Source organism: Aristolochia californica, unplaced genomic scaffold (assembly GCF_029961685.1).
Source record: "Aristolochia californica isolate CCGP_79_NKW_82.1479 unplaced genomic scaffold, dmAriCali1.0.hap1 SCAF_15, whole genome shotgun sequence".
NCBI lineage: Eukaryota > Viridiplantae > Streptophyta > Magnoliopsida > Piperales > Aristolochiaceae > Aristolochia > Aristolochia californica.
This window is the reverse complement of record NW_027181826.1, coordinates 22,423,053-22,449,063: the sequence shown is the minus strand read 5'-3', so window position 1 is coordinate 22,449,063 and position 26,011 is coordinate 22,423,053. Positions and strand designations below refer to the sequence as shown.

Genomic DNA, 26,011 nt, shown 5'->3' with positions numbered 1-26,011 from the left:
GCCCGTCTCAGATCCGTGTCGACCAGGTGAATAAAAAATATACCAAGGTTTCTACCTCCAATCCTTCACAAAAGCACCATTTTTGGCTCTATATGTGTCCAACCACACAAAATGATAGAGTGAGCAGGAAGGATTTCAGACAAGTCACATGTTGAACAAATCCTTTCTTTGCAATCTCTGCCGATAGTCCCTCATCGGCCTCTCCTACTAACAAAAACAAGGAAAGAAAAACTGCTCACGCAGCTTCCCTCTTAACACGAGTAGACACGGCGAGTCAGTCCAGAGATGCACAAAATTTTCATAAGATCAACATCAGAGTCTCCATCCTTGAGAAAGGACTAGTCCATGGCCTTTCAATTGAATCCCACTTGCCTGTGTCTTTCCTCGCCTTCGAATCATTACTGGGCACTGGAGAGATATCTGAAGCTCTGGGTTTTTTTACTTCAACTCCAGCGGAAACGACCTGCAAAATTTCATTTAAATGGAATTAATAGTTCTAATTTTCCCATTCTTAGATTAAAAATCTAAGAAATTTGAGGATCATCGGTGAAAAGGGACCCATGCATGTAGAGATTTTGTCCTGAGAAGAAGAGAGTCAGTTCTCCAATCAATGCGACAGAGCCACTTGCATCGGAAAAATAGACATTCCCATGATACAGAACTTTTGTGAAGATTCTCTTCCTTTTTCATGTCTGTAAGAAAAACCTCTTGGACTTTGAAGTTCATCAAGGGATGTTTTTTCTAATCTTCACAGGCCATAAATGGATTAAACGTTTAGAACCCCTAATTGATGAGATTTGAGGAAGAAGTTAAACAGCTACAGTGGTCACTGAATCTTCATCTTAATCCCAAATTAGCAAATTCTGGGTCCTATTATATATCAAGTGAGAAAGCAGTGATTAGGACTTTGATTATGGGTAGTTAGGCTCATATTCTGATGAGGCTAAAACTAAAGAGATCGAGGCCAAGTGAACTACGGCGTTTGGTCTTGCGATATATCTTTGGATGTGACATTAACCAACTCTTTCTGATCTGAACTTTGTAACTCTTTTACAGTTCAGATTCTCCATTTCTATCCAAGTTCCAACCACTGATGTATATATAGAGGAAAAGTTATCCGAACCATTGGAAATTAACTACGTTAATGAAAGATTAATCAATCCAACGAATTCTTTTAGTTCATTCGTTTCTTGGGTTTTAATCAATTTTGCATCATATTCCAAAACTTATTCGGTTGGGTAAATGTTAAAGCAAAGGACAAGGGAGTGGGAGAATGATATGGGGACTTTGTAATCCCATACACGATATTGTATTTTGGATGAATTTGGACTGTCTATGCTTATTCTTAACTCAAAATTATTGAAGATGAAAGACTGCAAGAAGAATGAAAGAAAGTTGCTGTGAAAGTGAAAAGGAGAGAAAGAAGAGTGGTTGGTGTTTTTATTTTTTCAGTTATTTGGTTTTAAGGTAAGAGGAGGTGAATCATGTAGCAGAAGCAGCAGCAGTAAGTAGTAATTCACCAGGTTGTGCTAAACGTACGTTCTGTCCTTTAGAAGAGGACACGCCTCTTCATGTGCTATATGACACAGAGAGCTGATCACGCCAAACAAACTTCTCTTTCTCCCAGCTCTGCCTTCCCTTCTCGTCACCACACCTTCCTCTTCCTTCCATTTCTCCTACCTCTTTCGCTGTCCTCACTCTTCTTTTTCATTCCCCTTCTTTCATTATTTAGCTGTCTTCAGGTTTTTCTTCTTTCTTTCCGTTTCTCTTTGGTTTTTTGTGTTTTTTTTTTTCTTTTGCAATTTTTTTCTGCTTCTCTCTCTCTCTCTCATGGTTCTACTCCTTCAAAAATGCCGCCTCTCTTCAATTTCCACGTCCCCTTGCTCTCAAGGTTAGTCCAAGATGAATCACCTGCATGAATTTTATGTACAGTTTTTTTAAATGCTTATTTTTATGACTGAATTTGTATGATTGGGTGGTCCAGGTGGGTTGGAATTATTTTCCGGCAGCAGAGGCGGAGCGGTTCGGAGGAAGACATCAACTCCGACGACAACCCCATCTCGGGTTCCTCCGGAGAATGCTACGCCTGCACCCAAATCGGTGCTCCAGTGTTCCACTCCACCAGCTGCGACCGAGCCCACGCGCCGGAATGGGAGGCCGGCGCCGGCTCCTCCCTGATCCCCATCCAGGGTCGGCGATGCCGGGTACCTGGCGATCTCAGCGGAGGGAAACGGAAGAAAGTCCATCGCCGGGTACTGGACCCTCGGAGCAAGCGCGTGCAACGATGGAACCGGGCGTTCCTCCTGGCAAGAGGACTGGCCCTGGCCATCGACCCCCTCTTCTTCTACGCGCTGTCGATCGGGCGGGGGGGCGCGCCCTGCCTGTACATGGACGGGGGACTGGCGGCGATCGTAACGGGGCTGCGGACGTTCGCGGACGCGGTGCACGTGGCGCACGTGTGGCTACAATTCCGGCTGGCATACGTGTCCCGGGAGTCGCTGGTGGTGGGTTGCGGGAAGCTAGTGTGGGACGCCCAGGCGGTGGCCTCCCATTACCTCGGATCCATCAAGGGCTTCTGGTTCGACGCATTCGTTATCCTCCCCGTGCCGCAGGTAGGAAGAGAATCGGAGATTTAAAGTTTATTCCCACAGAGAGAAAGATTGAAGTGTAAAAACTGAAAATGATGATGGGTGTTGCAGACGGTGTTCTGGCTGATAGTGCCGAAGCTGATAAGGGAAGGGGAGATTCGGCTGATAATGACGATACTTCTGCTGATGTTCCTATTCCAGTTCCTTCCAAAAGTCTACCACAGCATCTGCTTGATGAGGAGAATGCAGAAGGTCACGGGATATATCTTCGGGACCATCTGGTGGGGTTTCCTTCTTAATCTCGTCGCCTATTTCATTGCCTCTCACGTAAGTTCCTGTCCTTTCTCATCTCTCTTCCCCTCCCATCATTTTTCATCATCATCAATTCCATTCATAAATACGCACGATACAGGAAACAACTAGTCCTATCTCTTTTTATCTAATTTCCCGGTTTGAACCCATATTTTTTTGGAAATCTACTATTTAATTGAGCCAGACCGGAAGAAGTCTGTTTTCCGGTTCAATTGACTTGAACCGGTCGTTACTCCTCTAACTTTTAGGTCTTTGAATTTTGATCTCATGCCACACGTGTGTGTAAGGACAGGTGGCGGGTGGGTGCTGGTATGTGCTGGCTATCCAACGTGTCGCATCGTGCATAAGTCAGCAGTGCCAGAAGGACGGCACGTGTCACCTCGTTTCCCTCGCTTGCTCCGAGGAGATCTGTTACCGTTTGCCGCTACCTTTAGACACGCCGGACTACCCCTGCGGGGCCAACTCCACCATTGCCGCCACCGAGGACATACCCGTCTGCCTTAATGGAGACGGACCTTTCCGCTACGGAATCTACAAGTGGGCTCTCCCGGTCGTCTCCAGCAACTCCCTCGCCGTTAAGATCCTCTACCCCATCTTTTGGGGCCTCATGACCCTCAGGTAAAACCTCTCCATGGTCGGTCACTCTTGGCTATAATTTTTCTTCCTGCTCTTAATTCCTGTTTCCAGATATCTTGCTACATTTCATCATTAATTTTTTCGAAATCTGACTGTTGCAGTACATTTGGGAATGATCTCGAGCCCACGAGCCACTGGCTAGAAGTCATATTCAGTATAATAATAGTGTTAAGCGGATTGTTACTCTTCACTCTGCTGATAGGAAATATACAGGTATACTAGCGCAAAATGTTTCTCTCTCTCGAGTGTGCTTTTTTTCTGTATCGTGCGTATTTACCACGGTTCCCAGAAGATGATAAGTGTTGTGAACTTCAACGCCTAACGGAGGGTGGTTTGAATTTATGCAGGTTTTCTTGAGCGCAGTAATGGCGAGGAAGAGGAAGATGCAGTTGAGGTGTAGAGACATGGAATGGTGGATGAAACGGAGGCAACTGCCTTCGAGATTGAGACAGAGAGTTCGCCACTACGAACGTCAGCGGTGGGCGACAATGAGAGGGGAAGATGAGATGGAGATGATCAAGGACTTGCCGGAAGGACTCCGGCGTGATATTAAGCGATTTCTCTGTTTGGAACTTATCAAGCAGGTAGGCAACTGCCATTAGATTCATTTACCTGCTCTAAAATCTCTTACTTGAGTTCATCGTCCCCAGTTCACTCCGGTGGCCAACTACTTTCCTCCTAAACTCTCGTTTCTCTTTCGATCTCGATACCCTTGAATTAACTATTGATTAAGACTCCATACTCCTTTGTTCTGGTTAAGGTGCCTCTGTTTCAGAGCCTGGACGATCTCATCCTAGATAACATATGCGATAGGGTTAAACCTTTGGTCTTCTCCAAGGATGAAAAGGTGAAGAAAAGAAGCTAAATTGGTCGTTCAAGTGAGCTAAACTTGTAAGTTAATTAGTATAAATTGATGAAACTGCTGTCACCTGGAGCAGATAATAAGAGAAGGAGACCCAGTGCAGCTGATGGTGTTCATAGTTCGTGGCCACATAAAGAGCAACCAAAGGCTTAGCAGAGGCATGGTAGCAACATGCACGCTAGGACCCGGCAACTTTTTGGGGGATGAGCTCCTCTCCTGGTGTCTCCGTCGACCATTTATCGACCGCCTTCCTGCTTCTTCTGCAACTTTTGTTTCCGTGGAACCTACAGAAGCCTTTGGCCTGGAAGCAAACCATCTCCGGTACATCACAGACCATTTCCGATACAAGTTTGCAAATGAAAGGCTAAAACAAACAGCTAGGTACTACTCATCGCATTGGCGTACATGGGCTGCTGTCAACATTCAATTAGCTTGGCGAAGATATAAGCTGAGAACCAGAGGAGCAGTCACACAACCATTAGAAAATGGGGATTCAGACCGCAGGCTCCGCCATTATGCAGCAGTTTTTATGTCAATCCGACCACATGATCACCTGGAATAAAAGCTTGGAAGCGATGGAATTGCATGATTGAAGCATAGTGATTTACCATTCACATTGCACTAATAAGGTGATGGAGCAGGAGCCGGCATTCCGTTCAGATGATTGTAAAAGATAGATAGGAACATCTATCTGTTGGTCAAAATTCAAAAATGATTGAAAATACTTTTGTGGAGAATAAGATCGATTTTTTGGTTCACTAATGCATGCAATTGTCTTTTCTTCCTCTTCCAATATGACTTTCCTGAACCTCCACGAAGGAGGAAGACATATCAACTTAGGCAGACATTTTTTTTCTGGTTTCAACTCTTACTGCTAATATGAATCAGCTATTTCTATTTTGGTTCAATGAAAGCCATAGGTTTAAGTTCTGTTTCCAATTTCATTTGAACATTAGAAAGCTTGCAACACCCAGAAAATGTAGATTTACAAGTGTTGATGATTTTTATTGCTACAATCAAAACCAAAAACCCTCTACACCTTCTTTCGAAAGAAAGAAAATGAGGAAGACAGAGCTCCAGTCTTCAGCAACTGTTCAGTCTCTCTTGAAATTACACCTATCCAGACAACCATACAGAAGCAAGGGGCTTTATCAGTGATTTAATACAGAACAAAGATCAATCATATAAGAGATTTAAATGCTAAAAGGAATTCAATAGTTGTCTCGATAAGATTACCAAATGCTCAGCTCCTGTAATGGTAAACTCTTAGTTTATCAGTGCAAACTTGATTAAAAGCAGTTGAATGTCAACGAAGATAAAGAGTTCTTTGAGAAATTAAGAACTAGGAACACCAAAGCTCCGGTAGGTCCAATTTTCAATCACGGAAGCAGATTTTCTTAGAAAGATATATAGTTATCTAAAACTTCCCCTGCAATTGAATTAGGGCAGGCAATTAAAGAGAGGAAAGAGAAGAAGATGAAAACAACTTGATACTATATCGTTAATGAAAGATGACAAGCCACTCGCGTCCTGGAAGATAATCCAGTTGATTCTGCGGTTAACAGATAAGATGCTAGAATTACATCAAGTCTTATCGATTCTTGTCGGCATTGTCGGCCTCAGGGATCTTCCTCAGTCAAGCCGCTCTCCTTCCTTGTTTCGGGCAGCAATGGAAAAGGAGTCCTCAATTTACGCATCGGTACAAGAAGCTTTAGGGGTAGAGGCTTTCTTCTGCAAAAACAAGGCACGCAGATGGGGGGTGGTGATTGGTGAAGCTTGGGCCTTCCTCCTATTGAAGATCCAAAAAGCGAAGCTTCCTCGGTTTGTTTTTCAAACCTGATTGACTTGGATCCAACCGAACTCAAACACCTCTTTAGGCCAGTGTGGGTAAATACTACATTGAGCAAGAGAAAACTATATTGAGGAAGAGTGACGATGAAACTTACCCTTTGTCTTGTTGTACCAGGAGAGAATGGCTTAGGTAGGCTCATACTACTAAGTAATTTGTAAAAAAAAAATGAGGTTAATTTTTGTTAAGAGAGATTAAATTATTTAAAAATTAATTTAGGAATTAAATTATGTAATAATTTAGAAAATTAATGACAAATCAATCTCTTGAGTGATTTGTTATGATTTTTAAAATCAAGAAAAAATCTTGATTATTTTTTATTTCTTAAATTAAAGAAATTCAAATCATTAATTAAGAAATCAAATAATCATTCTTTAGCTTATAAATAGGCTTGTATTGATGTGAATTCCATTATGGTTCAATAAAAATTAATTTGTCTGTGGATTAGACTCCTGGGACTGAACCACGTAAAATTAGTTTGTAATTTTTATTCCTTTTGTTTTCAATTTCATTTTTTCTTAGAATTTTTTCATGGTATCAGAGTCGAAGGTCTAATCTTCGCTATTTTTTGTTTTACAATTAATTTTTGCATAATTTTTGTGTGATATTCAAATTGTTTTATGTGTTAGATAGATCACTTTACTACTAGCATTTTACCTCTTGTTTCATCAAAATTAACTGAGAAATAGTTTATAATTTTGTGTTTTTCACCAACAGGTACCATATTTTTTAATTTTTTTTAATTTAAATTGAAGAATTATTTTGAAAGAAGACTCAAATCTAAGTATTTTCCTTCTTGTTTTGTTGAAATGTATAAAAAATGATAGTGTAATTGAAATTTAAAATTTCTTCTTTGTTTTGTGTCAAGAGAAAGACAATGAGCCAACGTTGCTCGCTCTAATAAGCCCGCTAACTCATGCATCCAGTTCCAGAAACAGGTTCCGATGCTGGAACCATGCGAAGACCCAATAAGATGGTATTGGATCCGCAACACATATCCATGCATCTATGAGACGCAGAGTTTCGTTCCGACTTGAGGATTTGTTGTGTAATCCGATGCATAGTTTTGGATCCATGTCAAAAAAATTGACAGAGAATTCGCCTAACACACTACATCCGCCTTTGGTATCTGCATCACATTTTGCCTCTCGGATCCAACACGAGATCCATATAGAGGATCTTTTTGCTACCCGTTTACTATTTTTAGTTTGATTTGCTGATTTTCTAATTTTTCTACTCGGACCAACTTTTTGGTTCAACAAAAAATAATCATATTTCCCTCATTTTTATTCATTTTTTTAAAAATTCTTGCCATTATTTTTCTAAAAAACATATTGTATTTATTGGTTAAAAAAAGGAGGAAATTAGAGAAGGGATTTATATATTAAATCAGTAGGGAGATGTGTTTTTTTTTTCGTATTATGAATAGAGGTCGTGTGACAGATACAATCACATACCCTAAACCATTTTTAAATATCATATTAATATATTTTTATTCACCATGTACCATTATTTTATCTCTTTTTTATCACAAATATTAATTTGTATAAAGATCTTTTTTATAGGATGGACATAGGACGTGCTAGTCAATGGCTCCCTCTAAAGTCATTACCATCTCATCAAAATTTCCTCCATACCACATGACTCTTTATCGCACCATCAAAATTTCCTCCCAAGTTGTATTTCCTCTTACCCCCAATACAACTTGAGGGATAATGTTAAGAGAGAAACTAAATTATTCTTGAAATTAAAATCGAAATTAAATTATGTAATAATTTAGGAAATTAAGAGATTGATTTGTCATGATTTCCTAAAATCTAGAAAAAATCTTGATTGATTTTTTATTTATTAAATTAAAAATTTTTGAATCCTTAATCAAGGAATCAAATAATCGTTCTTTAGCCTACAAAAAGACTTATATTAATATAAAATTTATTCTGATTCAATAAAAAATATTCATCTCTCTTTCCTTCTCTATATTAGGCTCCTAGGGTTGAACCACATAAAATAATTTGTGATTTTTTTTCTTTTCGTCTTCAATTTTATTTTCTTTTTACTGGTGACTCTGTTAAGGTTTCAATGGCAAGAATTAGGCAATAATAGAGCTTGTTTTGAAAATTATATAAAGTTAGGAAGCAATCAATACCCACATCAAGCCAAATATGTAATAATCGTCGACTCATGGTCTTTTAATTGAATTTGTGAGATAGTTTTTATAAATTACTTGAGCCCTTCCTACAGAAGAGAAAACATGGATGAAGAACATCAATTTTCATAACCTTTGGGTGAAATTTGATATTGAGAATCGATCAAGCCAAAAAGAAAAATATGAAAAAAGAGAGAGCAAAAACAAGAGAAATAACATATTAACTAACATTTAAATGAATTTCAACTTTGATTTTTCGTATTCATCTCCAATAGTGATTCAACTTTTATACCTTAATTTTAAGCAAATATTGTCGACTGCACAGAACGAGGCATAAATTGCTCATATGAATTCATCACTATTTGCTTATGAAGCCAAATAAGAAAAGAAAAAGGGAAAGAAAAAATCTTTGTGACTATGTCTGAGAACTGAGAATTAATCCCATTTTTGTTGAGATTTCTTTCCTTACAAAGAAATATACTCTTGCCTTCTTCGTACATATTCTGTAATATCTGTAATTATATGATTTTGTAATCCCGTTAATCACTCTTAAACTCTCCATGTATAGTTTGTAAAAAAACTATTTAAGCCGACGATGTGGATGAAAAAAAAAACAAAAATTGAATTTTTATTCTTGACTTGGTATCAGAGTAAGAGAATCGTTCTCCTTCTCCTTCTAGTCACTGAAGAACAGAGTAGTAACTCTGTCCCGTATTAATCTCAGAGGAGCAACTTTGTCCCGTAGCTTCCCGTCACAGAAGAACAGAACAATAGCTCTGTCTAGTATAAATCTCAATCCCTTCCCGTCGTCGAAGATTGTCCCGTATTAATCTTAGTCGCCAAAAAAAAGAAAAAAAAAGTAGATCTACCTATTTCGCCATGAGAGCATTGTTTAGAAGAACTCTCGACGAAGAAGACAATGAACCGCCTTCACCCTACTTCGGCGGACCTTCCGGATGTCGTCGATGACTGCAGCCGAGCCACCACTCGACCTTCCAACAAACCACAGCTAACCGCACCAAATCGTCTCGCCGAAGAAGACGAAGAGGTAAGAAAAAAAAAATTCTCTGCACTCGCTTCCTTGCGGCCACCACCACCAGAGTCTCAGCCGAACTCTGGCAAGATTACCGAACCACCGCCAACGAACGATGGACCTTCCGGACATCGCCTCTAGATTGGAGAAAGAGGAGACATACCAGAGTGTCTCTCTAAGAAGATGAGGTACAAGGAAAAAAAATTCTGCTTAACTTAGGTCCCGCATTTTATTTTTCTGTCGACTCAGACCGGACCACGATCAAAGGCCCAAACCGGGTCCGCTGAACTGGACCACTTCTCGGATCGGACCAGGTCAACCTAATGGCAGACCGAACCGGACAGAGACCCAAAAAAATGAAGTATTATTAAGAAGAGGACGGGACCAGTTTTTCAGACCATGCCAAAATTAGAGACCCAAATCGGGTTTTCCCAAAGGTAGGAAGAGGAGCACACAATATTTTTGTGTGATCATCACCGATCTTCTTGCATCATGTAGAAGAAATCAAAACCAGAGCATATTTGTACTCACTGTGGTGAGACTGGGCATACAGAGTCAAGATGCTATGAACTTATTGGGTATCCAAAATGGTAGGATTCTACCAAAACGCCTCACAAACGGAACACTAAACCAAATAATCATGCTTCCGTTGCAGTAGTAGAACCCTCCACCTCTTCCTCTCATACATCTGAGGATGCATAAGTTTTAATTGCTACATCTGGTAAGGTTCTTAATATTTTCACTCCTAATAGAAATAATAAATGGATAATTGATTCTGGTGTTACTGATCATATGACCTTTGTCAATCATCATATTAAAATTATGAAACCATCTGAACAACATATTGTATCTATAGCAAATGGTACTCCCTCTCACGTTATTGGAGAAAGTTCCATCACCCTCACTGAAAATCTGAGTCTTGATTCTATATTAGTTGTTCCAACCCTCAATCATAATTTATTATCAATGGCTCAAATAACTCACACTTTGGATTGTATTCTGATTTTTTTGCCTAACTGTTATGTTTTTAAGGACATTTGAACTCGAAAGACAATTGGTTATGATACTTGAAGGGGGACGCTCTATTACCTTGATCTGAAACCAGAGAGTTCTCATCAGTTAGCTCAAGCATTCTCCGTGACTAAATCTGCAGATTCTGAGATTTGGTTATGGCATAAACGGTTGGGTCACTCATCCTTTGGTTATTTAAATAAACTGTTTTCAAAACTCTTTGCTAGATTATATGTTTTAGATTTTAAGTGTGAGGTATGTGAATTGGCTAAAAACCATTGTGTTCCATTTCAAATAAGCATGAATAGGAGTCCAACACCTTTATGATTATCCATTATGATGTATGGAGTCTAGCAAATATAGTCTCTCTTAGTGATAAACAGTAGTTTGTTTCCTTTATTGATGATCACACCCGTATGACTTGGATTGGCTTAATGAAATCAAAAAGTAAAGTTCATTCGCTTTTCAAACAATTTCACATAATGATAGTCACTTAATACCATTCTACAACACAAACTCTCCGCAGTGATAATGGTGGAGAATTTGTTAATCAAGGTTTGAAAGAATATTTATATGATCGTGGTATTACTCATCAAACTACTTGTCTATACACCCCTCAGCAAAATGGGGTTGCAGAGTGAAATAACCGCCACCTCTTGAAGTTGTTCATGCTTCCTTGTTTGAAGCTCATATGTCGACTAGTTACTGGGGTAAATCCATCACAACTGTAGTTTATCTTATCAATCGAATACCCTCAACTGTGTTACAATTTCAAACTCCCTTGAATATTCTTCATGAAGCCATAAGTTCACCTGTTGTGTTGAATTTGCCACCTAAATTTTTTGGGTGTGTAACCTTTGTTCATCTCTATAAGCCATTGAGAAATAAATTGGAACCCCGAGCTCTCAAGTGTGTCTTTGTTGGTTATGTTTAACAACAGAAAGGCTATCGATGTTATCATCCTCATTCTCGCAAATTGTATGTCACTCTTGATGTGGGATTTCACAAAGATAACATGTATTATTCTACTCTCGAATTTTCAATTCAAGGGGAGAATAGGATTGAATTGCAGAACCTTAATCATTATTTGGACACCTTGGATACTACAAGTGGTAAGTATTTAGATTACAGTAGTGAACATCAAATGATACAAATGAGCATGATTCACAGGATGGAGACAGTAAAGACCAAATAGAATTGATACAACCAGAGTCTCAACCGACATCTTCCCCCTTTCAAAATGTACCAGTGGATCAATTGCTTTCTAAGTTTGAGTCCATATTTGAGCCTCAGGTAAGTTTCAAAAATCAACTAAGAGTGCTACCTCATCGAACCACAAGAGGAAAACCTGGAGTTAATTATGAACCTCTTCTCACCTCTAAATCTCAGTATCTCATGCATAATTTTGTGTCTTACCATAGATTGTCAAAGGCAAATGAAGTATTTAATTCTAATTATCTGCTATATCTATTCCTAATAGTGTGCAGGAAGATTTGAAAGATCCTAAGTAGAAAGAAGCTATGAATGAAGAAATGAGGTCACACTAAAAGAATTCAACATTGGAAGTGGTTGACCTACCTGTAGGAAAGACACCAGTTGGATGCATGTGGGTATTTACCATTAAATATAAAGTCGATGGCACCATTGAAAGGTTCAAAGCAAGACTTATCGCCCAAGGATATACTCAAACCTATGAGATTGATTACATGGAGACATTTGCACCATTGGCCAAAATCAATACTGTTTGAATTCTACTATCTCTAGGTGTGAATCTTGATTGGCCCTTCTATCAGTTTGATGTTTAAAATGTGTTTTTGCACTGAGATCTCAAAAAAGAAGTATATATGGAATTACCTCTTGGATGTATTATGCAAACAAAAGGATGTAAACAAGTATATAAACTGAGGAAGTCCCTATATGGTTTGAAGCAGTCCCCGAGGGCGTGGTTTGGAAGGTTCACCAATTTTATGAAATCTATCAGATACAAGCAAATCAACTCAGATCATCCTCTCTTCCTAAAATCTAACAAGGAAACAATTACAACTCTTTTTGTGTATGTTGATGATATGATAATAAGTGGGAATGATCCAAAAGAAAAGAAAGCATTGCAAAGTCATATTGCCAGAGAGTTTGAAATGAAATATCTTGGTTACTTAAAATATTTTTTTGGTATTGAAGTGTCTAGATCGAAGGAAGAAATTTTTCTATCTCAACAAAATTATACTTTGGACTTGTTGAAAGAAACTGGTATGACAACATGTAGTCCAGTCAATATTTCCATGGAAGAAAATCTAAAATTGGGAATACATTCAGATCAAGTCCCTGGTAACAAGGAACGTTATTAGAGACTAGTCGAGATAATGTATCTTGCACAAACCATACTAGATTTAGCTTATGTATTAAGTGTGGTTAGTCAATTTATGCACTCTCCAAGTAAAGAACATATGAATGTCGACAATCGTATCTTGTGCTACTTGAAATCATCTCCAGGGAAATGAATTTTATTTTAAAAAGGAGATGACTTGAAAATTGAAGGTTATACCGATGCCGATTGGGCTGGGTCAATAGAGGATTGACGATCTACATATGGATACTTTACATTTGTAGGTGGAAATTTGGTCACTTGGAGAAGTAAGAAACAAGAGGTGGTGGCTAGATTGTTAGCTGAAGCCGAATACAGGAGAATAGCCAAGGCAATATGTGAATTATTATGGATGAAAAATCTCATACAAGAACTACACATTGAGCGGACAAGTCCTATGAAATTATATTGTCATAGTAAGGCAACATGTGATATTGCCCACAACCCAGTCCAACATGATAGAACTAAACATGTTGAAGTTGATAGGCACTTTATCAATGAAAAATTAGAAGCAAAAATCATTGAAGTCCCTAATGTCGGTCTCAAGATCAGTTTACTGATGTGCTGACCAAGGTAGTGTCTTACCGAGCTTTTAACAATTGTCTCGACAAGTTGGGCTTGAGTAATATCTATTCACCAACTTGAGGGAGAGTGTTAAGATTTCTTCCCTTACAAAGAAATATACTCTTGCCTTCTCAATATATATTTTGTAATCTATGTAAAGATGTGATTTTTTTATCCCGTTAATCAATCTTAAACTCCCCATGTATAGTTTGTAAAACGGCTATTTAAGCCAACGATGTGAATGAGAAAACAAAACAGAAATTGAATTCTTATTCTCGACTATTTTCACGGCCTTGAAGCTTCAAAAGTGATCGAAGTGAGTGCTCTCAAGAGCTTGTTGAAGCCACTCGTCATCGTCCCACGCCTCGCGGTAACTTTCAAGGTTGGCGTCTGCGTTCTTCAAAGTTGCCCACACAATCTCTTTCTTCCACTGCTCGATGGGAGGATAGTCGCAGTATTCCCCATACTTGTTGCAATACTGCAACAGACATTACAGATTAACTCAGCTAAGTTGAGAATGAAGATTTGGGAATTCAGTTGAAGGAAAGAGGAGAGTTGTATTACCTCAAAACTGGCAACGTCATGAGTCTTGTGTTTTGGTACGCCTGCTGCTTCCATTGACTGATAGAAGTCTTTGATCGACTTCATCATCTCATCCCATGATGGCAGAGCTCGTTTCTTGGAGAGTACTTGAGCAATCCATCTTGCTTGTACTTCAAAGAAAGAAAACAAGATCTGCTCTACGTATCATAGTTTAGTTTAATTAGGTTTCTGCTGTTCACGTCCTACCTACTTGATAACCCCATTGTAAAGGAATCAGATCCTCTGAAATATACGATACCCAACCAATAAAGGTTACCATGAGAGACGTTTGGTTTCAGGGGATCCTTCTCCTTTGGAAACGTTGAATGCAGGAAAAAGGATCGAAAGCTTACCTTTCTGGGAATGCCTACGAAAGAAAGAGATGGAGCGAGTGATGGAGGGAAGGTGTGCTCAAACAAGGGTTCCACCCTATCATCATCCACTGCAACTATTCCTTTGGTGTCAAGAAATGGAAACGTATAGGAATACCTACCCGAAGCAAACAAAAAATCATCAACTACTGCGAATTATTATCTATGAAATATAAGATTTTGCGAGATTTGATTGATGCCTCGTCCATGGAAGCATCTCATGGTAAAAGAATAAAGCATTCAATCATATTAACTTTCTACGCCCTGTCATTTCAAAGAGTCCTGTCTGATCAGTCGTTCAGAAGTCTCATACAGAAATATCGCAGAAGCAAGCTTTTTGTCCATGAAAAAGTTGTCGAAATGTTATTACCCTGTGCAAAAAATAATGGTGTCGGCAGTGATCCAAGACCCATCGCTGAATGAAACCCGTCCATCCTCATGAAGACTGTTAATCTGCATTTTCATATAAATACTTTTTTTCTTCAGTTTTCATTACCTGCTGCAGTTTTAATTAACATTTCATGTTCATAAATCCAGGTAGAAGGATAAGTGAGGTAAGATACCTGTTGATGAATGTGAAAGCTGGGAGTTTTTGAAATGATTTTTGATAAACCCTCTGAGATTTCCATGGATTTGGCGCTCAGATGAACTTCTTTGGCCACACCAACGAGCTCCATGGATACGTCTTGCCCACTTAGAGAGTTGCCAACAACCACCACCACCTGCATTTCGAGATCAGTTTATATAATTGCTTTCCTTGATAACATGATTTGCTTTAAGAGCCGAGCTTCATATTATAAAGGATAGTTACCAATGTCATCGTCATAATTTGGCTTACCTCACCCAAGAATGGTTCGGGGACCCTGTAAATGTGGCTGTGAAGTTTCTTCCTCTTCCATGTATCCATACCTGTAAAATATTAGACAGAAAGGAAACACAGTAAGCTGGAAAGCTCGTACTGAAATATATGGGATTTCTGGGTTAGGATAATCACTAGGGAAAGAAGATGAACGGGGTACGAAAAAGAAGATAGAATGAAATTGATCGAAAGATTCACAGTTCAAAAGTGAAAACTTGGATCGAGTCTTAAAGAGAACGAAGAACAGGGAAAAGGTAATACCTGTAATGCTTGGCAATCTAGGCTGAGAATAATGGCCAGTGGCCACAACAACAGCATCAAAGACTTCTTCTATCACCTTCTCGCTCTTCTTCTCCACAGCTCTGACTACCCATTTCAAATCTGTCCCAAATTCATCTGAATCCACTATGCCTACATACTCCACGTTTGTATTAAACCTGATCAACTCCCTCAAACCAAACCGATCGCAGTAGTCCCGGAGGTACAAATACAGCTCCCTGTGCCCAGGGAACCTCCTCATGTCTCTACCCTTCTTGGCTCTAAACGGGAAGTCACTGAACCCCATGATCTCCCTAGAGGAAGTGAGCCTGAGCGAGGCGTAGACGCTGCTATGAACTTTGGTGGTGCTACCTTCCACAAGAACGTCTTCAACCTTCGTCACGGGTTCATACAGCCACTGTCCTCCGACGTCGCTTCTCTGCTCAAACACCACCACTGAATGGCCTTCCCTCTTCAGCTCCCTGGCGCTTACCAGCCCGGACGGTCCTCCACCGATGACGCAGACAAATCTGCATTGGTTTGTATCTGAAACCATGGCGTCTCTGTCCGCCGAGAAGTTGTAGAGGTATTACAGAAGGATGAAGAAGAGGAACAAGGGAAGGGCTTATATAGGTGGATAAAGAAGTCAAACTGGTCATGAAAGCTACATGCCTGACGGAGAAGGGAGGTCGATTCTCTGCAAGGAGGCTCCGCATAGAAGAGTACAAAAGAATTTCGACATGTAATTCAATAGTAATCGTTCTAATAGAGTACAATCTAAGCAATCATTAGTGTAGTCTTGGTACTTAGTCAAATTATTATGTCACTTTGAAGCTTCCTTTGCATAATTTTCAGTTAATTTGATATAATCCTGAGATTAATACCTCATTTACCATCAATTAATTAGAAGAACGGAGCACCAGAAAGATCATCAGTGAAAATCATTTTACAGGTTAAAAGCTAGCAAAAGGATAGAGAGGGATGAGTTGATGTGGGAGCTTGTTGGGACTCTAAAAGACACGTAGTACTGTGCAGTAGGGTCCTGTTTGTCCCCTGTTTCGTTTTTCTTTCGTATGCATATCTCTCAGAAATTCCCATCTTTAAAATGCTATCATCTGTTAACGTGTACCCTCCCTCCTCGTTGAAAAGATTTAATTAAATATTTGATGGTGAGGGTTTACATTTGATTTATACTGATTTTACAACAGAAAATCAGGTTTTTTTCTGCATCTCAGCGATCTGGTCTTCTTTCTCTCATTCCGGTAATAGGAATGGGTGTTCAAGCTTCTATTACGGCATGTTAAACAAATTAAATGGTGAGGATTTACATTTGATTTATATTGATTTTATAACAAAATATATAACGAAACAATCGGGTTTTTCTCTATCTCGGCGATCTGGTCTTCTACCTCACCTCTGATTCCGGTAATAGAAATTGGTCTTCAAGCTTTTGTTATGGCTTGTTATCCTTCGCACTTGTTATTTGTTTCCTAGGACTCTAATTCTACCAAATGCACTTAGCTTGAACTACGATTAACAAAGTAAAACAAAGTAGGCGTACCCACATACGAATGCCCCTTCTTCAAGATACGGAAACATGCATGCAAAGATGAAGGAAAAGGACAAGAGACCCGCGATCATGTCTGTAGGGATCAGTGGAGTTATCATTTTGTTTAGCTCCAATTGAGTGAAACCCATGATCCCTTTTTAGGGCTTCTGTTGCGTCTAAATCACAACTGTTGCAAATTTCACAGTTTTTATGTAAAAACGGTAGAGCATGAAGACCCAGAGATCTTCATGCACTCATATTCTAAAGCTTGGGGATATTATTTTAATGGCGGATGTACTTTATACTAAGCCATATAATGGCTTCATGAGATTGATTCGAGGAAGCTTGCACGTCAACTTTTCTGGTTCATCATATGACACCAGAAATTCTCTTATTCTATGGTTTTTGTAGTATATAGAAGCAGATATGAAAAAAATAAATGATTAAGGCTGTGATCGTATTATAAAATGGGATAATCACAGGGGATTGACCAAACGCCTGAGATGAAACCCTGCTGACATGAAACCACAATTTATGATTCATTCAAAAGGTAATAAGCTGACATCGTAATCAGGAAGCAAGTGCACAATAAGTGGAGTCATTAAGTAACCATAAAACTTCCATAAGGGTGACATGTGACATAGAGTAAAAATAACTACTGTTAAGGAGAGAAAAAGAGTAGGTCTCTTGCTCTCTGTGTATGTATGTGTGTGTGTGTGTGTTTATATTCGAGATGTTAAACAAATAAAAATAAGAATTTGTTCCATCATAGTGGAATGACTCCCATTTTCACTCTGATACATTAAACATATTTTTCATAACCATTTTTTTCACAACACTGAGGTACCATTTTTTTGAGTCATCTAGGTAAAACTTGTTCATCTTGATAGGCCAACACAAAAGGATCCATCGTATATGCATGCGATAAATGTTGATACTCTTGAACTAATTATCCATCTTGATGTCATGATTTGTATTAGTCACATCTCACCTTATATATAAACATATATACATGATTTCAATATATATATTTTAGTTACAATACATACATCAAAACTCCATAAAAAGATGAGTCAAAATGTGGAAGCATATTTCATATCTATACAACTTTAGAGTATTTAGCATATGGTCTAGTGGGGCCACATGCAAGTGCATATATCATTAGTTATCCTAAAATAAATTTTATTCATTGATATTTTGACATGTCATAAATGTGATAAATATTAAACTTGCTATTGTGCAACTAATCTTATTTTTTATCAGAGATAAAGAAACTTCTTCATATTGTTTCTTCAGGCTTGTTATGCCTTCCCCTGTAATGAGTTCTTTGTATTTAGTAATATCACAACATTCACAATCATACTTTTGTATATTCACTTTAACAAAACAATATCAATACATTTCCTTTATTTTTCGATTTCATCATAATTGTTCAAGAATGTTCACCAAATCTTTGTGTATTTGGTGGGCAAGGGATGGGAAGACTAGGACTTCAATAAGGAAAAAATTAGGGTTTCAGGTTTGGATGGAATGAGGGACAAGAAAGGGATGATATACTAAGTTTTATGGAGTAGGTTGGTTCCTAATGAGTGTCTTAGGAAGGCGGACTAGGGTTTACTAGGAAGAGAACTGGCTGAAGACTTGGAGAGAGAGAGAGAGAGAGAGACTTGATAGGGTTTGGAAGGAAAAGAGGAACTCGATAGACTTGTGGGAGTTGGACAAGAGTGTTTTGAGGGAGAAGGGTTTAAATAAGTTGTGGAAGGTTCTAAACTTGGATTAGGATATTCTATAAGAGTTGGAGGGATTTTAAGAGGTGTGGGAGATAAGAAAAGGAAGTGGAGAGAGAAAATAGGGAAGATATGGCTAGAGTATGGATGAAGATAGGAAGGAAGGTATTTTGGGTATGGTGGAAACCTAAGGGACTATTGGGAGGGGTGACCCTGTTACGGTCCCAGATCTGGCACTATGATTCTTTGGGAGGATCTGAAATCTACCACGGGTTACGGGTCTTCCAGGCATTACTGTAGGGATAGTAGGAAGACATGGGGAAGACGAAGATCAATGGAGGATGAGAGAATACATGGGTTTTTTAGAAAAACCCTAACCTCGAGATCAAGAAGGTAATCTCAAGCCTCTTTACGCTAGATTTAACCTAATTCTTAATACTTCAATCCTTCCTTTTCTCATTACTCATACCCCTTAAATAGGGTTCACCCTGTTAGGGTTTAAGATAAAATATTATAAAAATACCCCTATAAATAAAATATTCCAAAAATACCCTTGTGGCCTAAAACTGAAATAAATAAAGTAAATTAAAGAAAACACTAAAATAATAATGTTATTGCGTGCATAACATTACACCCCCCTTGGAAGATGAGCTTGTCCTCAAGCTCGGAAGTAGTGTCTGTATGTCGATGTATCCACCGATGCCGAAGTAGCATCCGCGATAGCTATGACCCCCCCTATGAAAGCCCAATTTTTTTTTTTTTTTGCCCCGTATGAGTTAACCTGGGTTGACTCAGTTCAGGAACCCTGGTCTGGCGGGTGACTCAGCTTCATGCGCTAATGAAATTTCCTAACTTAGGAAAATTTGAATCGGACCCATCTTCTTCCTTCGACGGAAATTTCACCGACGATTCTTCAGAAATCGGAATCCGGCCATATCCTCTTGCCGATGCCTAACATAGCGGCCGTCGGTAAGTGTGGAAACCTTTTTGACAGCTGCTCCTTCCCTCAGGGCGCCGACAAAGGCGGGCGACGGTCGTCTTCCGTCCACACGGCTCCGAACAGGGCAAAAATTTCGTCGACGGGTCTTCAAAAATCGGAACCCTACCGTATCCTCCTGCCGATCCCGAGCATAGCTGTCGTCGGTAAGTGCGAAAACCTTGTCGATAGCTGCTCCTTCCCTCAGGCCACCGATGAAGGCGTGCGACGGTTGTCTTCCTCCACACGGCCCCGAACAGGGCGAAAATTTTGCCGATGGGTCTTTGAAGTTGAGGTTGCCCCCAAATCGTCCAGTTTCAACGATTTCAGAAGTGCAGAGGCTGGTTTCGGAGTTGATATCGACTTCGAATTTGGGAGTTCAGGGTCTTGCTCGTCAGATTTCCATGATCCGGAACTCAGTTTTGACGGGGCCGTCGCTGAAGTTTCCTGCTTCGAGATTTCACATTCCCGATTTTTCGACGAAGGGTATGCTGAATACCCTTTCGTTTTTGGAATTTCTGAATCCCAGAATTCAGAGGTCGCCGCCACCGGAGGTACAGTCTGATTGCTTGCTTCTCCTGCCTGTCCGAGCCAGCATCGACTGTGGCAACCCTCTTAATTGTAGAAACTTCAATTGCAACAATTTCAATGGAAGATTCATACGATGCACGTATTTCTCCCATATCTTTGCATACTTTTTCCATTAATCGTATACCTCATCCAGAATAATCCATCATTTTGGGGAAAATGAATAGCCCATTGTGTTCCTGCTCTGATAACGGTTGTTACGGTCCTGGAACTGAGTATAATGAGTCTATATTTATAATAAAGAAAATAAGTAGAATCCAATTAAAATTAAATTTCCCTTGTCACAATTACACCCAAAGTTAAACGCTAAAAGATAATTCCTAAAAAAATTAAAACACTTTTAACTAAGATTCCTACCACCTCTTATGAGACTCCTCTAAGACTCCACCATATTAATTATAGCTCTGTGAGACTTAATACTATGAGAGTCATGTAAGACGTTGCCATATATGCTCTTCAACACTTTGCCTTAAGTTGGAGTATATAACTTCCACTTGTAAGGAAAAAGATTCTTAGTCTTAGATTTTTTTTTTCTGAAAAAATTCCTCATTGCTACAAAATTCATCATCATTTATTCTCCCCCTTTCTTGAATATTTTGGTCACAAAAATATTACCACAATATGTGGAACAAAATACCTCTTTCTTGTACTTTTTCTTCTACTTATCCCCCTCAAGTTGGGGATAAAAAAGACATAAAGACCCAACTTGAAAAAAAAAATAATGTGAGATATGAAAATCACTCTTAGCCGTATAACAAAGCTCCATACACTAGTCAAAATAGTCATAGTCTGAAACACACTCTGTTCAATTTAAAAAGCGAAAAAAAGGTCCAACTTTAGGGCACAATAAAGAGACTACTCACTTTTTAAGTGTAGCTCAAACACAAATCACCTCTTGGATGAAGAATAAAATATTTGACTCAAACTAGATGTTGGGCACACTCCTATATTTTTTAGGTAGTGGGTCTAAGCATTACTTTGAAGTGATCAAAACAAAATAAGATAAACTGAATAAATACTAGAAAAAAAAAACTTTAAGTAGAAGGAGGAGACTACACGACACTCATACTTCCAAAGTGACATTTGAAAAAAAACGAAGGGAGACTATGACAGAAGAACTTAATAAATTTGACAAAGTATAACTCTTTTTTGGGTGACCACAATTTTATGGAGTTAACTATGAGGAAGATACACAACCAAGCAACAAAAACTCAAAAACTTGAAAGCCATGATGACTCCATACTAGAATATCTCACTTGTTGGAGCACCTCTAATGGTTGCTCGTTGAATACCTTGATGGTGGCAATCATGTCTTCCATCAACTTCACAGGCACGTCGTGGTTGACAATCTAGAAGAAGTTTAATTATCTCATTTTTGTTGATTGATTGTTGTGTGGCAATAAGAGTCCAGGATAGGAATTTGAATGGAGGATGGAAGTGCATGGAGGTCAATTAGGTTTGCTAAACTTGTTACTACTCTATAGTTAAGAATCCATGTGTCAATATAATATGAAATTTCTAAAAAATACAACTCTTGTTAGGTTTTAGCCTCAGTTGTCAAGTCCTTGTATAAATCCAAATTATTTAGATAATTAGTGTGAGAGTCTAGTTGGGATTTTTCTTTTATAGATGTGTTAATTTGGTCAAGCCAATTAACTTGATCAATTTCCTTTCTTAGTGGAAAAATAAATGTAAAACTTGCCCTTCCTCTAGATTCCACTTCTGTTAAATCTCTATTGTTTCTTTAATTTGTCACTTTTTTATATCACTTCTAAGCAATGCCCATAGACCTACTACTTGCAAAGTATAGGAGTACACCCAACATCCAGTTTGAGTTAAATCTTGTATTTTTTTTAGCCACCCTTAAAATAGTGAGTTGTCTCTTTCTTCATGCCCTAAATTTATACTTATCCGCCTTTGAAATTGAGGAGAATATTTTTCAAACTCAAACCATTATGATTGGGGTCTAGAATTTTATCATTTGACCAAAAATGATGTTGTTTTCTCTCAATTGTTTTTCCAACTTGGGTCTTGATGTGCCTTTAATCCCCAACTTGAGGGATAGAACTAGAAAGTATAAAGAAAGAGGTATTTTGTAGTATTTGTGATAAGAACCCTAAATGTGAGAGGTCCTTATCTTTTCTTAAAGTGAAAGGAAGAGTTGAAAATGATAGGTTAAAAGGGTTGGAATAAGTGAGAGGTAAAGTAGAGGGAAATAGGAAGATAGAGAGAGATCTTGAAGGAAAAGAGAGAAAAGAGTGAAGAAAGAGGGGGGAGGTGCTAGACACGAATTTGATAGAGGAAAGAGAGATTTGAAAAGGCTTGACTAATTCTTCCTTCAACCAATACCCTTATTTATATTTTTTTCTATGCATTATTTGGGAAACTCCTTAAACAATTAAGGTTCCTTAATTACATTATTTAAGGAGAGATCCTAGGAGATTGAGATATTACATCAATCTAAGAAAGATTATAGGAATTTAAAAGATTACATCAATCAAAGAAAAAATTCTTCTATTTGTACAAGATTTTATTTTCTTCAATAGAGGCAAGTTTGACTCCAGCTTTGACCAGCCCCTTGAGGGATAAATTTGCCTTTTTACCCTTGAGCTCCTATTTTCTAGGATGTGGCACCAATTTCTAATTTTTGGATGGTGCCACTTTCTATTTTTCTTTCTTCTTCTTTTCTTCTTCATCTTTCCTCTTCTTCTCTTCTTCTTCGTTGGGGGTAATTTTGGGCCTCTATCATTCCAACCTTCTTGACTATCAACCTCGTCTTCAAGGTTGAAAGTCAAAGAATCATAGAAGGAAATCATCTTCATGTGTTCACAGTAGTGAACCCTAGATTTTTTGGAAAATAAAATCAAATTACCATTTTTACTCTTAAGGTGGTGCCCCTTAGACTTTGTAAAAATAAATGTCCCCCAAATTATAATTTGTACCCATCTCCTAGCTTGGTACATATATATTTTTACATAAATTTGAGTTTCATCGTTCAATGCTTCTTGGAAGATCAACCTTGCCCTCAAGGTTGAAGTACTATGAAAGCATTGTAAGAATTTGTCTTCAGTCTCCCATGTTGCATATTTCTCGTTAACCGCATTTTACTTATGCTCTTTTGGTTTGCTGAGTTGGTGCTTGTTGAGGTTGAGAGCAAAATCTTGGTGCAACCCAACATCTTTTAGAGTGATAACATTTTGGTCTTGGACAATAGTGGGTGGTTGTGTTGAATGGGATGGTTGGTGATATATAGGTGATGCATGAGGATGAGGGTTTGGTTGTTGGTATGTGTGAGGTTTGATTAGTCGGACTGAGTTAGGGTTTGCATTTGGAAAGCGAGATGAGTTGGGGTTGAATTTGGAAATAAGAAGGTAATACGTGGTGTGGTTCTTGGAAGGAATAGGGTGGGGATCATCACAGGGGTGGGTGGCTAGAAGAGTAGTTTGGTGGTGCATAGTTTGGTAGTTTGTTTCATAATTGTAGTGGTGGAGGTGGAGATGATTTGTTTGGGGAGGAGATGGAGCGATTTAGATGGATGGAGAATATGAGGGAGTTGAGTGAGTTGTATGCGGATAGAACATTGGTGATCTATATGAATTGGGGTGAGGAGGAAAAAAGTGAGGATTATTTTTTTGAAATATAATGTGGGTGATTGGATTTGTGAGTTGGTTTAGAGGTGTGTTGAATTGAGAGTGAAAGTGGAAGTAGGTGTTTTGATGTTGGGGACAAGTTTGGGATATTGTGGCATCAAGGTGGGTTTGTTTCTTTTGAAACTAGGCTTGAATATATTTCAATCAAGTATAATTTTGTCACATGAAATATGATTCTTGTGAAGGCAATGCTCTACTTAAATACTAGATCTTCAAATTGGTTGAACTGATTTTCTATTAGGTTAACGGTTGAGACGAAGTAGGTTTCAAAGAAGGATGACTCTGATACCAATTGATAAGAAACCTAACTATGAGAGGTCATTATCCTTTTTAAAAGTGAAAGGAAAAGTTGAAAATGAGAGGTTAAAAGGGTTGGAATAAGAGAGAAGTAAAGTAGAGGAAGAGAGAGATCTTGAAGGAAAAAAGAGAAGAGAGGAGAAAGAGGAGGGAGGCGCTAGGCACGAATTTGAGAGGGGAAAGAGAGATTTGGAAAAGCTTTGATTGTTTCTTCCTTCAGCCAACACTCCTATTTATACTTTTTCCTATGCTTTATTTGGAAAACTTCTTAATCAAATAGGGTTCCATCTAGGAGATTGAGATATTACATCAATCTAATGGATAATTTAAAAGATTACATCAATGAAAGGAAAATTCTTTTTATTCAAACAAGATTCTATTTTCTTCGAAAGATGCAAGTTTGGCTCCAACTTTGACAACCCCTTGAGGGATATATTTACCTTTTAACCCTTAAGCTCCTATTTTCTAGGATGTGGCACCAATTTCTAATTTTTGGACGGTGCCATTTTCTATTTTTCTTTCTTCTTCTTCTTTTCCTCTTTTTCTCTTCTTCTTTTGTTGGGGGTAATTTTGAGTATTTATCAATTTGATATAACTCATCATGAAGAATTCGAAGAGTTGTCTTAAAAATTTGTATATGACCAACAATGAAGGATATCCAAGTCAAAGGGAAAATAGAATACGGAGAATTTGACAACCAAAAGTATTGAAGGTATTTGAAAATTGAAGATTGAATATCAAGAATATTTTTTAAGCTAAAGTTAGCAACTCTAGCTTGAGGGAGAATATTGAAGAGTAAATATGAAAGAGTTTTATATAGACAATCACATAATGGAAAATTTACACTGGAATCATATATAATTTCGCATAAAGGAATTTCATAGGAGTGATCTTTTAGTATTATTAGTTATTTGTTTATGTTATAATTATTTAATTATTCTAGGACTTATCTTTAGGAGTTATACTATAGGTGTAACTAGAACATGGGTAGTTTAATTTACTATGATTTAACATATTTTTCTATTACAAAAAACCACCAACATACTTAGTTTATAACCATTCAATAAATTTATTTCTCTTCAACAAAGACCATGAACATGCATCACATACGTAGATTTAATGATCAACAATGCGAAAAATAAATATGTTAAATGATGGAGAAAGGTAGTTCTTTGATCGTTCATCAAGCAAAAGTAAAAAACCACAGCAATAAGAAGACTGATTGTCAAACATCAATTAGAGGAACAAACAAAATTGTAAGCATGCTTCCTCAAAAACAAAGATGTTAAGCATAGTTACCTGGAACAAAAAAGAGTGCAAAAAGAATTTAGACCAAGAAAAGGTTGAGACTTGTAGCAACGATGTTGATGCCAAAAATAACAAATATATAAAGCAATCGAGTAGTAAAGAAAAAACCCTAGAGTCTCTGCTTTGATACCATGTTAAATTTTACGATTTTGACATCATTAAATATTTCTTCAGCAAACTCTTAGAGAGAAGTAAGAAGATAGCGTGTAAAAGAAGAGAAGCGAGTCCAAGAGAGAAGGAGAAAATGGGAGATTGAACATGAGTGAAAGTATGAGGTTGTGATGCCCTATTTCGAAAACTCTATTCGGGACCAAGTCTTCTTGTAATTTTTGGTTTATGATGATGTTCTTGAGAGAGGCCTGAGTCTGATCGAACTCAGTTTGGGTTCAAATTGGTTGGTTTACTCCAGGTTAATAAAAGTTTAAAAATTAGAGAATAATTCAAACAAAAATATAAAATAAAATAAAACTAAAAAATCGATTG

At 38.1% G+C, this 26,011-nt stretch overlaps 2 protein-coding genes across 2 annotated transcripts; one reads left to right on the top strand and one right to left on the bottom strand.

The window, feature by feature from the left end:
- Window positions 1-1,619: 1,619 nt before the first annotated feature.
- On the top strand, window positions 1,620-5,160 carry LOC137951798 (cyclic nucleotide-gated ion channel 2). Its single transcript, XM_068798714.1, has 8 exons — window positions 1,620-1,891; window positions 1,985-2,612; window positions 2,700-2,915; window positions 3,193-3,518; window positions 3,638-3,749; window positions 3,884-4,120; window positions 4,297-4,383; window positions 4,475-5,160. Exons 1-8 carry the CDS (start codon window positions 1,851-1,853, stop codon window positions 4,958-4,960), a joined length of 2,133 nt encoding a protein of 710 aa, XP_068654815.1. The 5' UTR covers window positions 1,620-1,850; the 3' UTR covers window positions 4,961-5,160.
- An 8,336-nt stretch (window positions 5,161-13,496) lies between these two features.
- On the bottom strand, window positions 13,497-16,007 carry LOC137952266 (flavin-containing monooxygenase FMO GS-OX-like 9). The gene is made up of 7 exons (XM_068799380.1): window positions 15,437-16,007; window positions 15,155-15,225; window positions 14,880-15,038; window positions 14,687-14,769; window positions 14,299-14,434; window positions 13,928-14,098; window positions 13,497-13,841 (listed from the first exon to the last, which is right to left on the bottom strand). The coding sequence occupies exons 1-7, from the start codon at window positions 15,987-15,989 to the stop codon at window positions 13,665-13,667; spliced, it is 1,350 nt and encodes a 449-aa protein (XP_068655481.1). The 5' UTR covers window positions 15,990-16,007; the 3' UTR covers window positions 13,497-13,664.
- Between the last annotated feature and the right edge of the window lie 10,004 nt (window positions 16,008-26,011).